The sequence below is a fragment of the Anneissia japonica genome, unplaced genomic scaffold, assembly GCF_011630105.1.
Source record: "Anneissia japonica isolate Jap-2015-1 unplaced genomic scaffold, ASM1163010v1 scaffold287925_len434832_cov202, whole genome shotgun sequence".
Classification (NCBI taxonomy): domain Eukaryota; kingdom Metazoa; phylum Echinodermata; class Crinoidea; order Comatulida; family Comatulidae; genus Anneissia; species Anneissia japonica.
This window is the reverse complement of record NW_022701900.1, coordinates 92,831-108,202: the sequence shown is the minus strand read 5'-3', so window position 1 is coordinate 108,202 and position 15,372 is coordinate 92,831. Positions and strand designations below refer to the sequence as shown.

At 33.5% G+C, this 15,372-nt stretch overlaps 1 protein-coding gene across 3 annotated transcripts in view; it reads right to left on the bottom strand.

The window, feature by feature from the left end:
* The window catches only part of LOC117103734 (ATP-binding cassette sub-family G member 1-like), a 43,964-nt gene extending 28,647 nt beyond the window's left edge, over positions 1-15,317 (bottom strand). The window contains exons 1-2 of one of the 3 annotated variants that reach the window (XM_033244336.1): positions 15,170-15,317; positions 7,505-8,224 (exon numbers count right to left, since the gene is read on the bottom strand). In XM_033244336.1, coding sequence (XP_033100227.1) covers positions 7,505-8,111 — 607 coding nt within the window. In that variant the 5' untranslated portion in view covers positions 8,112-8,224; positions 15,170-15,317. Of the gene's footprint in view, positions 1-4,266; positions 4,352-7,504; positions 8,225-15,169 lie in introns of those variants that run through there. The other 2 variants (XM_033244337.1, XM_033244338.1) reach the window with 2 other exon arrangements.
* Between the last annotated feature and the right edge of the window lie 55 nt (positions 15,318-15,372).

Here is a 15,372-nt window from a genome sequence, read left to right as displayed (position 1 = left end):
AAAAAACAAAAACAAAAACTAGTTTCTCGTCCCCTCGCACATCCATGCCTCACCAAAATTGTTATTTTTAAAATTTCCTTTATTTTACATTCGTCAGTAAAATTCTTTTTTGGTTGGGGATACATATGGTATGATTCATGTCTAGAGCTTCTTTTATTTGCATTCAATGTGTCTACTTGGTAAAAATTAGAAAGTAGTACTGTAGTAGTCTTTTCCCATTGACCATCTTGGATTTGCCATCTCAAGAGTGTAAAAAAAAAGTTTCTTTATTCTCCCTTTTTCAAAATATTAGGATGAGAAAATATATATTATTTTTTTTACTTGGCCTTATAATTCTGGGTAGAGAGAGACAATCACCCAAGTGTCTTGCCCAAGGATACACCGACTTGCACAGCAAGGGTTTTAACCCATGTGACGATACAAAGTATCATGCAATGTGTATCATGTTTTTATTTGACATTAAATTGACTGTATGCACCCTAGGCAGTGTCTTAAAATGGAAATGTGTGCTTTGTCATAGAAAGCAAGACTATTTATACCGTGATTAACAAAAACAATTTTTGGAAGATGTCAGAGGAAGGCTAGAAAAAAATTTAGTTTTGCTAATTTACAAAATTGTTTACTGCCAAATGCATCAAGTGAACAAAAAAAATTAATGAAAAAAAATGTACTGTAAACTGTGTATTTTTAAAAAGAAATAGAGGGTAGACTTTTGCCAAAAATTTCATTCTATCCAAAATCACTGTTACGGACCTGTTTTTCAAGATATAAGTCTCACCGAATACCTCCACCAAGGAGTTTAGCTACCTGGTATGTAAGATGGGAATGATAATATTGGTGTCTTACTGAATTACACGCTTGACTAGGCAAGCTCTACAGGGAGCAGAGTATGTTTCACAATGTGCTTGATTGATTCTATATCCAATGACAGGCTGGGATATAATAATATAAATAAAGTAACATGCATTCATTTCAGCATTATGCACTAAGCAAGTCCCCCTAACATCCAAACATAATTATTTCCAAGCTGACAGAATTAACTTTTAATGCACCATTGCAAATGCAACAATCCTAGGATCTATCTTGTAATTGGTTAAAGCATGTAGGGTGTAACATGTGTTTAACGACTGAATGTAAATTGCATACTGGAAAAAATTAAATATTCATTTATGCAAATGAGGATAAATGAGGATATAATTATAATAGACTACACTCTTATTAGGATCTCTCTAAATCATAAACAACATTCAACAATATAAATTACCATTTGTTGAAACTAATTGGGAATAATAATAATTCTGGATTTATATAGCGCCTCACGTTGACACAACCTCAAGGCGCTTAACTACCATCCTTGGACCATTAACCTACACCATATGTGAACACAAGCAATAATTTATTCTTCAAGTTCCACCAAACAAAAAAAACTGTTCTTCCAGAAATTCGCGCTGAATAATGTTAAAGAAAATTTGGTGCTGTAGTGTGATATTTGATCTCTTGTCAAAACCTTACAAAATGGCTACATTCATTTCTAAGTACAGCACTACAGCAATGACCATCGACTTCAACCTGCACTATGGATTATAATAATATGGCTTGATATATGGAGAAAAAATCAATACTACTATAATATAATACATGGCTTTATCATTATTTATTATTAAGATTTATTCATAGTACAGTACATGAATATGGTTGATCTGATATACTGTACAGTATTAAGTAATTCAATCTAAAGTAGTTAAAGAAATTATAATTTTATCTTAAATATGTATATTATTATAATAATATTCAGTCATTTTGATACTTCTAATAGTACTAGACTTGCCTTATAATCAAACCTCTTGCATAGTCCACCTACAGCATAGTATAATATTACAGTATATTAAATTTACCAAGTGTATTCGGAATCCCCAGAATTATGGGAAATTTGATCAATAATGTAAAGTAGGTTGTTGATGTCATACTGTCATTGATCACATGACTGTGATTAATATTCCTTTATGAAAACAGAGTACATCTGACAATCAGACAAAATAAACGATTATCATTATGTAGGCATTTTCAACCTTAATAGCTTAGGATAGTCAACACACATAATTTTAATTTATAAAAATATATAGCCAGTCAGTACTGACTCAGTGCAAAACAATTAATAAAAACAATATTATTTATGCACTTGTCAATTGTATTCCTGCCCCCCCCCCCCCGACGCAGGCCATAGCGGGGCACTGGCCGGGACTGAGACAGGGACATACACATGTGTCTCTGCAGTGCCGGGACGTACCTAAAATTCACCTGCAGATGTAACTGGCATCGAAAGTGCCTGAAATTTTACACGTTAGAGTAGCCGGGGTTTCAGATGTAGTGCTGTCAAATGGTCTGGGCCTACCTAGCAATTTGTCTACCTACACTAGGCCTAGGCATTCAGCAATTGCTGTGTGTTTTGGTAATTAAAAAATTTCCTACCGGTACTCTAGGCCTACCATCATGGTTTCATTTTTTATAGTCTATAGATCACGGTATAAATTACATAATAAAATTTGGATCTCTACCACACAACGACGGGGACCGAGGTGTGAACCTTGTAGTCAAAAATACACCAGAAGTGATCCAAGGAAATCTGTTTCTACTACTACTGTATTAATTTTTTAAATCAAACTTTATTTTTGATACTGAATAAATTCTATCATCAGTTATATCAATCAATTACTTCAATGGAGACCTGCCTAGTGATACGCATGTGTGGTGCTTCCATCAAGCAAGCTCATCTCCTTGCCTAGTTCTCATGTGCTTCTCCGATTCAGGCTAGACCGATGGGCTAGACCTATCTTCAAATAGTTTTTGTCTCGCTTTTTATGTTTGCTACAGTAGGCCTTATCTAATCATTTATTAGCGGGGAATTTTACTGGAACTACGAAATATATCCCAGTGGTAGGTGGCGGGGACTTAGCTGAGAATGTACGTTAAAACGATGCCCCGCATTGCTGGGAGGTGGCCGGGATTTTCACATGCACGTAACCGTTTGTAAATTACATCCCGGCTAAGTCCCTGCAAGGCCCGGGTCTGGAGGAGCCAGGACTACAATTGGCAAGTGCATTATTTAAGATCACTCCATTAACAAATTTTAGAGTTAAAATGTTAGGACAGTAAACTAAAATAGCTATTGACTCTAAAAAATCAAAGGGTCTATGCAAAAAAATATAGGAACACATAATTTATGAGAAAATTTTTTACAAATCTGATATTAAATTGAAATAACCATTAGAATACACAATGTATAATATACCAATATTGAACTGAATTTTTCAATTTTCATCTCACAACTAGCAATGTTTCATGCAATTTTATGAATTTATTTTGTTAAGTATAATATTTGTTTTTGTAGATTTTGTTATGTTGTAGTATAAGGAATGAAATATTTGCTTATTTTTTTTTTGTAGATTTTGTTATGTTGTATTATAGGAATGAGATATTTGCTTTGTAAGTAATTTCTTGATGCACTTCCACTTGGGAAGTATAGTATAGTCACTAATCACTAATGATAAAAAGTGTAGTTTTTAATCAATGTATGGGCTAGGCTGGTTCATTTAAATTTACTGTACATCAATAGAATAATACATCACTACCGCCACCAGATTGAAATACTGAAACCATAATACAAGTCATGTAGTTGTAGATTGGTGGTTAAAGTGCTTGTCTTTAAAAACCAAGGTTTCGGGTTCAAATCTTTTGAGACACCAGCGATTTCCCCCCACCCCCAGAGGCTTTAAAAAGAATGCCAATTCTAAAGGCGAGACTTTTTTTCATTGCTTGTTTCGCATATTTATTTTTTAAAGATTACCGGAGGAGTGCGGAATAAAATAAAAATAAAAATTTGTTTTCTTATTTAGAAAATAGTTTTGCCAAAATCATCCAGACGGAGGAGAAAATAAAAATAAAATTTTTTTGGTGAATGTAAAATAGGATGGTTAAATGCTTCAAATTTATATAATTAGGAAGAAATATACATATCTTCGGAGACGTAACATAAATAAAGAAAATGTGATGATATGATATTTCCACTTTTTCACAGAATATCTGCTGACCTTTTGCCTTTAGCTTAATATAATTTGAACAATTTTAATTAGGAATACTGGTATCACAAAATTTCCATGAAATTATATTTGCTAGTGGTGAATAAGATAAAAAAATAATCAAACACAAATTACTATCAATCAAAAGATGGACAAATTTTTGAAAACATTTCTAACTGATTTTACTTACTGTGACATGATACAGTATAGAAGCTAAGCCTGGTAACGCAGAAGTCTACAGTGATCACTTCTAGTCGTGATCAGCAGGAGAATGTCCTGTCATGTACTGTACATTAAAGCCTATAGCGATAACATGTGAATTACCATATTGACCTGCCTAGCCACGACCCTTCCAATCCAATGCATGCATATTATTATCCTTTAATTTTCCAATCCTTGTAACCATAGAAACAAAGGTGTTACTAGCATCAAATACAAAGATAAGATTTGCGATAACATTCCTGTACTTGGGGACAGTTTGAGGACATTTTAAACAGTTTGTAATATTTTTTTTATATTAAAGCAGTATTTAAAAAAATGGAATTTATGAGATTATTGTAATTTTGAAATAGTATGTGTAACTAAAGAAGTCAGTCTAACACATTTACTACAAAATTAGATCTAAAGCAAATTTAACAAGATATTGTTTAAAATATGTGGAACTAATACAGAATAAATGTAATAAGTTTATTTATAGCCTGAAGAATTTTCTTTCACAAACCTGTATTTTGTTTATTATTATACACCATGCCTACTATATTTTACATGGTTTTAAACATTTCTTGTAGGTTGGTAACAAGTTGCATTCTTACAGTATACAATGCACTTGTCTAAATTGCCCTAGAATATACTCCAATTTACGACACTCCGAAAGAGGAAATATTATTTTATGACCAGACTCTGAATGATGTAATCTGCAAATTCCATTGTGTAAATGCAAACTCAATTTGCTATGATGCTGTATGTTTGAGAAACTACTGTATGAAATTTACATACCTGTAAAATATTTGTTGAAAGTTAAATCAAGTAGTTGTATTAATCATTAAGCCTACAGTAATACTATAGGCCCTGATTTACAGTAGGCTGAGGTGTACAGATCCACAGATATTTCTATAGGTTATCCAAGCAAGGACTGTATTTGATTGACATTTAAAAATGAATATAAAAAGCCTGATTTAAAACAATGATTAAAACTGCCTGCAATAATTGCTGATATAGATGCTCTAAGTTTGTAGATGATAATAATATCACCTTTGATGATACGATGAAGACGATGCTGACATTAATTATGCTGTTTATATATGATATGATGACAGTAATTTTTTTTAATGATAATGACAATATGTTATTGATAATGGCAATGACTGATTAAATGACATTGTTAATAATAATAATAATATTAAATAATAATAAGTAATAATAATGACGACGAATGACAATTGGTAAAAATGTACAAATTGCAATGGAATGTCAGTAGTACTGTTGTAAAAATGCTGCATTCTTGTAGCGCTGAGTACAAAAACTAGGAACTGTACCAGCAATTAATTCAGTGCTTAATTTAATGAACAGATTTGCTTTTGATATAAAAAGGATATTTAATTTACTGGTAGTAGTACACACACAAACTTGATGCGAGACAATATAAAGAGTGAACAATGAAAGGCAAACAGTGTATAAAATATATACACAATGTAAAACACAACTGACCGACAGTTTAAGAATATGGAAAGTGTGCAGTAAAGCCGGGGCACTACATGCGTCGTACAACCGTCGGCTGATCAATCCAACTCTGTTCCCTGTGAGCATTTGATGACGCAACAATGCCTGCTGATCGTCGGAATCGCGTCGGCCGACGACTGTTGTGCAGGGCGCGTGTCCAGCTTCAATCAGAACAGTTCACATGCAAATTCAGTATGAATCCAAATGCCATGCACTTCACATTCAATTGCAATTACAATTTGATTTAATAGTGTTAATTATATTAGCAAGTACTGGTAGGTGACATACATGATTAAATGAATTGTGTAAATCCATAAGGAAAAAACAACCATCATAATTTAACTGATTGTATTGCTAGATTCTCATTTTGACACACAAAATAAACAGTTTATTTTTTATTTTTTAAGTTAAAAAAAAAACAAAAAAATTCCAAAGAGCCAATGTGATAACATTGCCAGGGCCAGCAAAGACACTGGACCTTACAACCTTACACAGGAATTTCTTTTGCACCTTAACAACAAAACCAAACACTAAATTAATGTAGTCATTCTGTACCAAATGTCTTCTCCCTCCCCATCCCCCCCCCCAAAAAAAAACATAAAATGGACACCATAGAGCCAACCACCACTGTATGTTAACTGTGCTTTAAACATATAAAATGTTTACCTAATTTTGTTGATTTGTACATTATTGTTACAAAGAATATTCCTTAAATTGTTAAAATATTATTGGTGGCAGAAAGTACAAAAATAGGAAATTCTATTGCAATCTGAGATACAGTACAGATCATTGCATTTGCAAAGGAAAGGGATTATGGTGAAAAAATATAACTCACCAAAATAAATGTATAGAAAAATATTCATTAAATAATTCCAGGGGCATTGTAATTCACTAACAAAATATTTATGAAACTGAAGTTAATTTATTTTAAAAACTTATAAACGTTTAGGTAAAAGACTTACCTACTGGTAAGTTTTACCAAAAAACTCCCAGTAGCTTTGCCGGACCGGAAGACTTACTGAGATGCACATCAAGCTTCATCAAGTCCTACTTGCCCAGTAAAACTTATAGAGCCAGTTTTACCGAGCCAAAAATCTCCAGTGCGAACAGCTGAATCAACTTCACTGGCATGAACTTTATTGGTCAGCTCATTAGTTGCTTTTCACAACCTCGGTAATTCTTCGGCAACTGTAAAGGCCAACTCAGACAGCATCGGCCGACGCAGCCCGACCCGATTTATCGTCGGGGACAGTCTTAAGCCGTCATGAGAAATATTATACATGTTTAATATTCTACGACGCGACTGCCCCCGACGCACACCATCGCGTCTGCGTTTAACTCACACAGACCCAACTCGACAACAAATCACGTCGGGCTGCGTCGTACGACGCTGTCTGAGTTGGCCTTAAGACTTACTGAGTCGAAAAAAACCCTGTACGGATGGTGGTAGATTATTCACTACAATGTTTACAATGATCTTGGAAAGATTTTTACTGAAGAAAGGCCAGTGCAAATTTAGTGATAAACCTGTTAATCAGAAAGTAACTAAAAACCAAAAAATGAATGACAAATTAATCAAATATTCAATAAACATAAATAATTTGGAAGGACTATATAATTTTCAGATTAGCAAAAAATGAACATAATGAAAATAAATTTTCAATAGCAAATAGAAATGAAAGAAATAAACTGAACTTAAAAAAACTCACCAATATGAGTGTTAGGGTTTACGTGCAAGGTCAAAGGTTGCGGCGGGCAATCACATTGGTGTTGATGATACATGCATTGAGCAATCAAATTCCCACCTTCTGGCTGCATAATGGTTTTCACATCAGGCAAAATCAACATTGAAGTTTCTTGTAATTTATCCTTATTCGCCGTCTTCTCTTGGCTACACTGCTGTTCCACCTGTTCCGCCACACGTTCCATTTCTCCACGTAAGCTCAACTCCTCGTGAGCTAGATCACGTGTTGCATCTGTCAACTGTTTTATGTGACTCATTAGTGTGTGTACAGAACTCATGATCTGTCTGCGATCACCACCGCCATCTTCTCCAAAATTTTCCACATCAGTGTACGCAGGACGCGAGCCTCTCGGCTCCGCATACTGCTTGCTCTCGAGTAAATCGTTCATTTCGGTAATGTCACATATAACAGAATCCATCTTATCCGAATCCATGCTTGAGTCGGCTTGTGAACGATGTCTTACCTGTGTTGTTGCATTACCTTCGGAAGTACGAGGACTTAACCGAGCCGACTTTCTGCACACGGTACTAGCTATACTTGTATACAGTAATCCCTCTGAGGACATGTCCATAAAAAATTTCAATAAAGACTGTTGTTATGGTAACTATCGTGTGTGCAAGTAGCACTTAAAAAGGATGAAATCACCAGCTACTGACGAAAGCAAAACTGTGTTTTCATAACCATCTGAAAAAACGAAGAATATTTATAGTCCTCAAAATTCATGGTTTATTTTTAATATCAATTCTATTCACCAAAAAAACCTCCATATATTATCATCCTATTTTGTGTTGCAATTTTAATTAATTCTTACTTCATTTAATTTCTGAATAAAGAAACCAAAAAAAAATTTTTTAAATCAGTAAAGTTTATAATAAATTCTTTTAAATTCAGGCAAACCCCCTTTTGTAGCAAACTCCCCCTCTTTTGAGGCAAACTCCTCCCTCTCGAATTTCCCAAACGAGTCCTCAAATCCAACTAATGCACTGCAGACACACCCAGACTCGGATGGAATGTTATGCTGCAGATATTTTCTTGGAACATTAAATTTAAACTGCTTGTAGATTATTTAAACCCATAAAACACAAAAACTTCTCTGGCATCTGGGTTTTCGCGGACCCCACCGAGGCTGTGCCCCTGGACCCCACTCTCAGAGAACCTCCCCTTGGAAAAACCTGGCTACAGGCCCAGTATGGTAGAACTATTTATTTAGTATTTAACAAATTCAATTTCAAGTTACAATGTACAGTTTAGACTAAAATTAGCCAATTATAGTAAAGTCTCAATGCACAGAGAAAAAATCCAATTCCTACAGTATAAAGTCTAAATAAAAAACAAAAACAATTCTCAGCTAACCATGAAACAAATCCAACAATAGAGCACATCAGAAGAAATCTTTCGAAATATTTACCTGCATATCTACAAGAGGCCTGTCAATATAAAATTGGAATTTGTTTGATCAAAGAGATCAACGGTAGATTAAAACTCCTTTTATAGCTTTTGCTTGAAGTTCACACGGAAATACTGTACGGACACGTTTCATCTGATTCATACTAAAAGTAGACTTAAAAAAAGCATTGTGTCATGCACAAAAACACTTAAAAACCTGATATAAAGCATTAACAAATAAAAAGAAGCTTTGTACAGTAAAATGATGACATTTGGAAAAACTCTGAGTCATTAAGAAATTACTTTGGTTTTGCTCTGATGACATTCACATAAAATCCTATTTAAGAAGTCTTGCGAAAACACAGCATTTAAATATTCATGATTAGTATACAGACGAATTCTCCCGAGGCTTGTGTAGTACTCAACTGCCAATTTAACTAAAAGCATCTTCTTATACAGTATAATGATAATTATCGTACTCTGTGTTGCAACAAGAATAATTTAGCATACCAAAGAGTTTAACCGGAAATAATAAACAGTGGCTTTCGAAAATCTAAATCAATCATCAAAATATACCACTAATTAAAAATTAATAATATTGTGGGAATGTTTGGAATAGCAGATGTGGTTTGGTGTCTCAACCACTGAGTCAAGGGTTCAAATCCTATGTGTGATCTTGGGCTAGGTGAATTACTTGGACATTGGTTTCCCTTTCTTTTCCAAATAATATTTAAACATATTTTGGGAGGTAAAAAAAAAAAGGAAAAAAAAGAAAAAGAAAAAAATGATAGCCCACAACTATTAAATTTTATTTTCGGGCGTCTAGAACAAACACAAAAATTTTATTGATAATCAATGATCAGAGTATCGAGCATGTACCACCAGTCCAGCAATAAAGTAGGCCTATCACTGACAAACAGTAGTAGGCCTATCAACAATATTACAAATACAATTTCTTATTACCGGTAGGAGAAATCAGTTAAACAAGTATTAAATTTCTGTTTACAACACAACAAAATATTCTATTTTGTTAAGAAAAAAAAGTTAAAACCATTGTTTAATTTGAATACTGACATGAGCTAGCATTCAGATAGGATGAATTATCATTGTTTGTTTGCATCTTGATAGTCGCCCGAAAATGTTGTTTTGTTAAAGTTTGCATTATAAAGGTAATGTTAACTTACATTCTGGGTAATTGAAATGCCATGTATGTAGAGTATCACCCCGGTAACCATTTCATGTAGAGTCAAAATGGAGTTGCAACGCGGTTCTTTCCTTGCTAATCTGATAATTTAAGAGAACCGTTTCTTTATCGATATTCAGTAGAAACACACCCATAGATTAAAATTCTCCGACAAACTTAAATCTCTCCAAGTACAACAATGTAACCAGAAGTGTTTAGTGCTCTAGAGAAAACCCATTGTCCATCCAAACAGCAGGAATCTCCCACGCCTGTATTGCTACACTACAGTATTTAGCAATGGCAATCTATTGTTTCCAATTGAGCAATTATGGTATTTGGAATTTAACCTTTAACCAAATATTATCATTTTGCAATCCAGTCAGATTAATGCTGAAGTTGATTTTTTTTTTTTCTAAACAGTTTTTGCTTGAAACTTAAACAAATGTCATTGTTAATTGTTTAATGAAAGTGTAAAAGTTTATTAGTCTAGGAAGTGTCATCTTATGTTTACATTGTTACACAGAACACTATTGTACAATATCGTACAATAGCCGTACTTACTCTGACTCACACAAAGATAATAAAAGTTTAAGTTATACCTAGTATGCAGAAGAATACTGTCGGCAATGACACAAAAACAATTTTAAAGAAGGAACACTAACGACAAGTACTGTACAGAAAAGTGGTAGTGCCAGAATTTTCCAGATGGCAGGCTAGTACTGTATCTCCAACAGCCATGGCAAGACTGGGAGTGCCAGAAGCCAGCATATTTTTGGTATTCACTTGTGGGTTTAGGCAGAGATCTGTGGAGTAACTGAATCTCATAAATGGACCTACAGCAATGCAGGAGATTAATTGTGATGACGATGTTGCTGTCGGCCCATGTATACTAAAGTATTCCCTTCTTTCCCTAGGTGGGCCTACTCTAATAATAATAATGGACATTTATAAGGCGCCGGTATCTGCAAGGTGCACTCATGGTGCCAGAGCCAAGCAAGACAGAAAAAATACGAGAGTAGAAAAGTAGTGTGAGAAAGAGAATAATTAATTGAGGAAGTGCTAGTCAAACAGGTGTTTTCTAGGCCTATCATAAGCTACTTTATAAAGCCTACTGTATTAATCAAAGTTAAATAACTTTCTTTAATTGTTGGGAGTCAGTATCTTCCAACTGCAACATCACATAATAATTCTAACAATTTCAACTTGTCACATTTTGAGGACATCTCAATACTAATCATGTTATTACAAGATAAAGTACAATTAAAGGTGCTACCTTTGGATTGCAATTTATGGTAAAGATAAGATAAGAAAATGTTTACATTGTACACTATGGAAACTCTATAGACAGACTTTCAATGACAATTCAATCGTTTTGATCAGTTACACCATTAACCTTGATTATCTTTATGCTCCTATTGGCAGTTCAAATGTCTGATCATTTAACTTGTATCGAATGATGTCGGATGATAAATGTCAATAAAAAGTTTAACTTTAAGAATAGTAACTATTAAAATCAGGCAAAATGCTAAATAATTAAAATAGCTAATTTTTAGAAAAGAAAAAAAAAATGGTTTTTACTAATAATACATTATTATTATTTCTGAATTTAATGGAAATGATAATAATAATAATAATAATAATAATAACAATAATAATAATAATAATAAGAATATTTATTTGGCAAAAAGCATACAGGAGAAAAACATCATGGAATGTTTGTTGACTGATGACATTAATACAGTAAATAAAAAATTTAGAAATCCAAATACTGTCTATGATTTCTTTTTCTTTTAAATGAAAAAATGACCAACATATCAAAAATGAGTGTTATTATTCTTTTTGTAAAATCGCGAACCTATTCAAATAGCACCCCCCTGAACAAAAAGGGAGACTCTATTCCTACTACAGGTCTGCAGTGTAGCTGCTTGAACAAGCATGCACAGCTCAAAATGGAATACTGTATATCTCAGCTGAAAATAATTGATATTTTATGCTTTAAACAAAGTTTTATGTCAATTTATTGGTATGTTTTCTTTCTTAGACATATAACATTTTATATTATTTTTTGAGAACTTTAAATACAATTTGAAGTGTTTTTGTAGTTAAAAAGCTCATTCAAAATGACGTAATCGCCACAAATCGAGTTTGTTAAATCGAGAGTACGTAACTGGGAGGTTTGTAATTGGGAGATGTTACTGTACTGTATTATATTAGCATACATGGAATGGATGCAAATTTGTAAAACATGCATAACAATCAAATGCAAATTATTCAGTTGGGAGAGGTGAAGAATGATGAGACAAGTCAAGAATATTAGGAAAGGAGATGTGTAAATGGAAATGACTATGACTGGAAAAGAATAATATGAAAGACATGAGTGAAAGTAAAATGGATTGAATTTTGCCTGTATAGTAGTCTTTCCTTTTTACACCTCCAAGTATTCAAAACATACAGTACAATTAGATACTCTAGGACAATAATGCTGACCTTGCTAGATTAAAGGGTTAACTGCCAAATACTGCGGTAGTGTCATGGGATTATACAATCAAAACTTAAAGCAAAACGTAACAAAGAAAGAAAAACACAGGATGGTACACCTGATTTAAATAGGTCTTGGGACTTTCCTGTATTACTGTATATCAGTGTTTATATCACAGTTAAAGGAAGTTTCATAAGCAGTAAAACAATTGAGTCAATTGCTGTTGGATGTATTGCGAAGGAAATGTATAAAAGTAATTTGAATCATATTAAATGGTAATTTATGTAACCTGGGACGAGGTTGTGAGGGAAGAGTGTGGGTGAATATGGAGAAAGACTTTGGTGTGTATTATACAATACAAGGAGGCCTAGTAATAATACTATATCACATGATTCAATGTCACATGACTTAACATAGCTCGCAGGAAGTTCCACTGATGATAAAATAAACCAGGGTTCTCAAATTGAGTCCAAGATTTACATATTGTAGACAATCTCGCTGGATTATGTACAGTACTCCTTTTGTTAAAGGCATCGTCTGTTGCAGATTAATACAAGAAAAGAGACAATAAGCTTCTTCCAAATGGAATTGAGTGTTTATTTGTGCCCTGGAGCTTTTTAATCCGTGGAAAAGATACAACATGCTGCCAAACTGAACACAGCATCACCACATTGTGTCACAGACATGTTAAGATAGTGCCTAGTGTTACAACTTGTTTTTTTTTCTCAGCACAGTGCACCAATAGGTTCTGCTCAATACATGCAGACACGTTTTTTCCAATAGTGTTAGCCCTACCATTAACTACACACTGAAGTTTTACGTATGATGTAACAATCAATACCAAAAACAATGGCATTTCTAAAACAGACACAAGGGAGAAGCAATGTTTTGTATCAATCAATTTCATGGATTTTTCATTGAGGTTTGGACCACAGCAGATAAGAAATAGAGACAATTGTATATACCTATACCAGCATGCATTTTCCATACTGTATATAGCAATTTATATCTTTCACAATATAAATGATGTGTATAAATGTATGTTCCACAGATAAATATGTTTATCAATTATTTTATTCATATTATTTATTACTCTATGATAACTAATTAATTATACTATTCAACATTTTAGGTTTTGTGCTTTAAGTAGCAAATTTTATTGTCTTGCAAACGAAATGCAAGTTACCTGTGATAGATATTTATTGGTGTTATCTTGGTCTTTTTATAATATTTCTGGGTTGCTCTTCTGTGATCTACTGCAGCAAACAAAAGTATTGTTTCATACACATAGTCAATGTTATGTTACCTTTCATCTTGTTTCTATATACCTACACTTTTCATGTATTTTGTAATTTAGAAACTTGCATAATTCCTAGACTTATGCTGGTTTGAGTTTTACTGTGTCGTAGTCCTACAGTTAAAATTTGTTATGCTGTTTTTATACCTAAACTTTTTATTTCTTAAATAGGCCTACACAAATTGAAATGAAATATCTTTACCAGGCCTATTTCTAATCTAATCCAAATTATTAGTTAGAATATCATAAAATTTTATCATCATGATTGGTTAAAACAGTTGCGAGAATATTTTCTAATATTATATCTCAACATATTATGATTGAATGATTCAGATATATCCTATGAAAGCAGTGGCGTAGCTAGGGAGGTCAAGGGTGGGCACATGCCCATGGTGCCCGGTTTTGGGGGGGGGGGTGGCGCTGAAATGGGAGAGTGAGATTTTAAAAAATAAGCACTTTTTAGAATAACATGATGAAATTGATTTATGTCATCAGGCATGAATTTTCTCCAGTTAATAATAAGAACCTGAATGCTTGTTTTTATTGGCAAATTCATAGATTGTGATTTCTTTTCAGTCCATTTTGAACATTTTCTCTTCTTTTTTTTATCCTGTTCTGTAATGACTACATGTCACAGAAACTGCAGGTATTTCAGTACGGTACGGATATGCTTAAAGCTTATACAACCAACAATATCAATTTATTTCACAATATTATAATTATAATTAGGGGGGACGCAATTTTCTACTCTTTCCCCCAGGAGCCAAAACCTCTAGCTACGCCACTGTATGAAAGTGGTTTCCCCACTGTATGAAAGTGGTTTCCCCACTGCCATTGCATTGCTGCCAATACCACGGTCACCCTGTTGTGTCATACCAGACAGATATTAAAATGAAATGAATAGATTGACATGCTGGAGGTTGCTATCATGTCTGCACAAAATGAATGAAAAAAAAATAGTTGTCTAATACACACATACACTACCTTATCTATAAGACATAAATATAACATATATGGTTTTTAAAAATAAACAATTTGCTTAACACTAGGCCTATATAATAAATGACATTTACAATTTGTTCAATTGCGCAACCATTTGTTTCCCTCCATCGTCGCTGCATGTCCATAAAAAAGTAACGAGAGCTCTGTAAAATGTAGACGCGAGTAAAAAAATATCGACCCCGTCCCCCGACCCTACTAGACATATTAAAACGAATCGCATACTAAAATTATTCCATGCATATACACAAATATGCGCTATACTAAATTCAAAGTATTACATACCATAGTATACAGTAACTATATCAAGTCCATCGAAAATAGGTTATGTATAAAAATCTTTTGTTTGAGAGAGCAAACAGCCTCCACGCATGTATTTTGGTCGGTTCTTGTATGTTTTGAAGAGCAGGCGGCCTTGCTGTCTGTGCTAAAAATAATTGATAAAGCTGACGTTTCCGTTTCTGCAAGCAGCGCCCTCTCTTGATTTT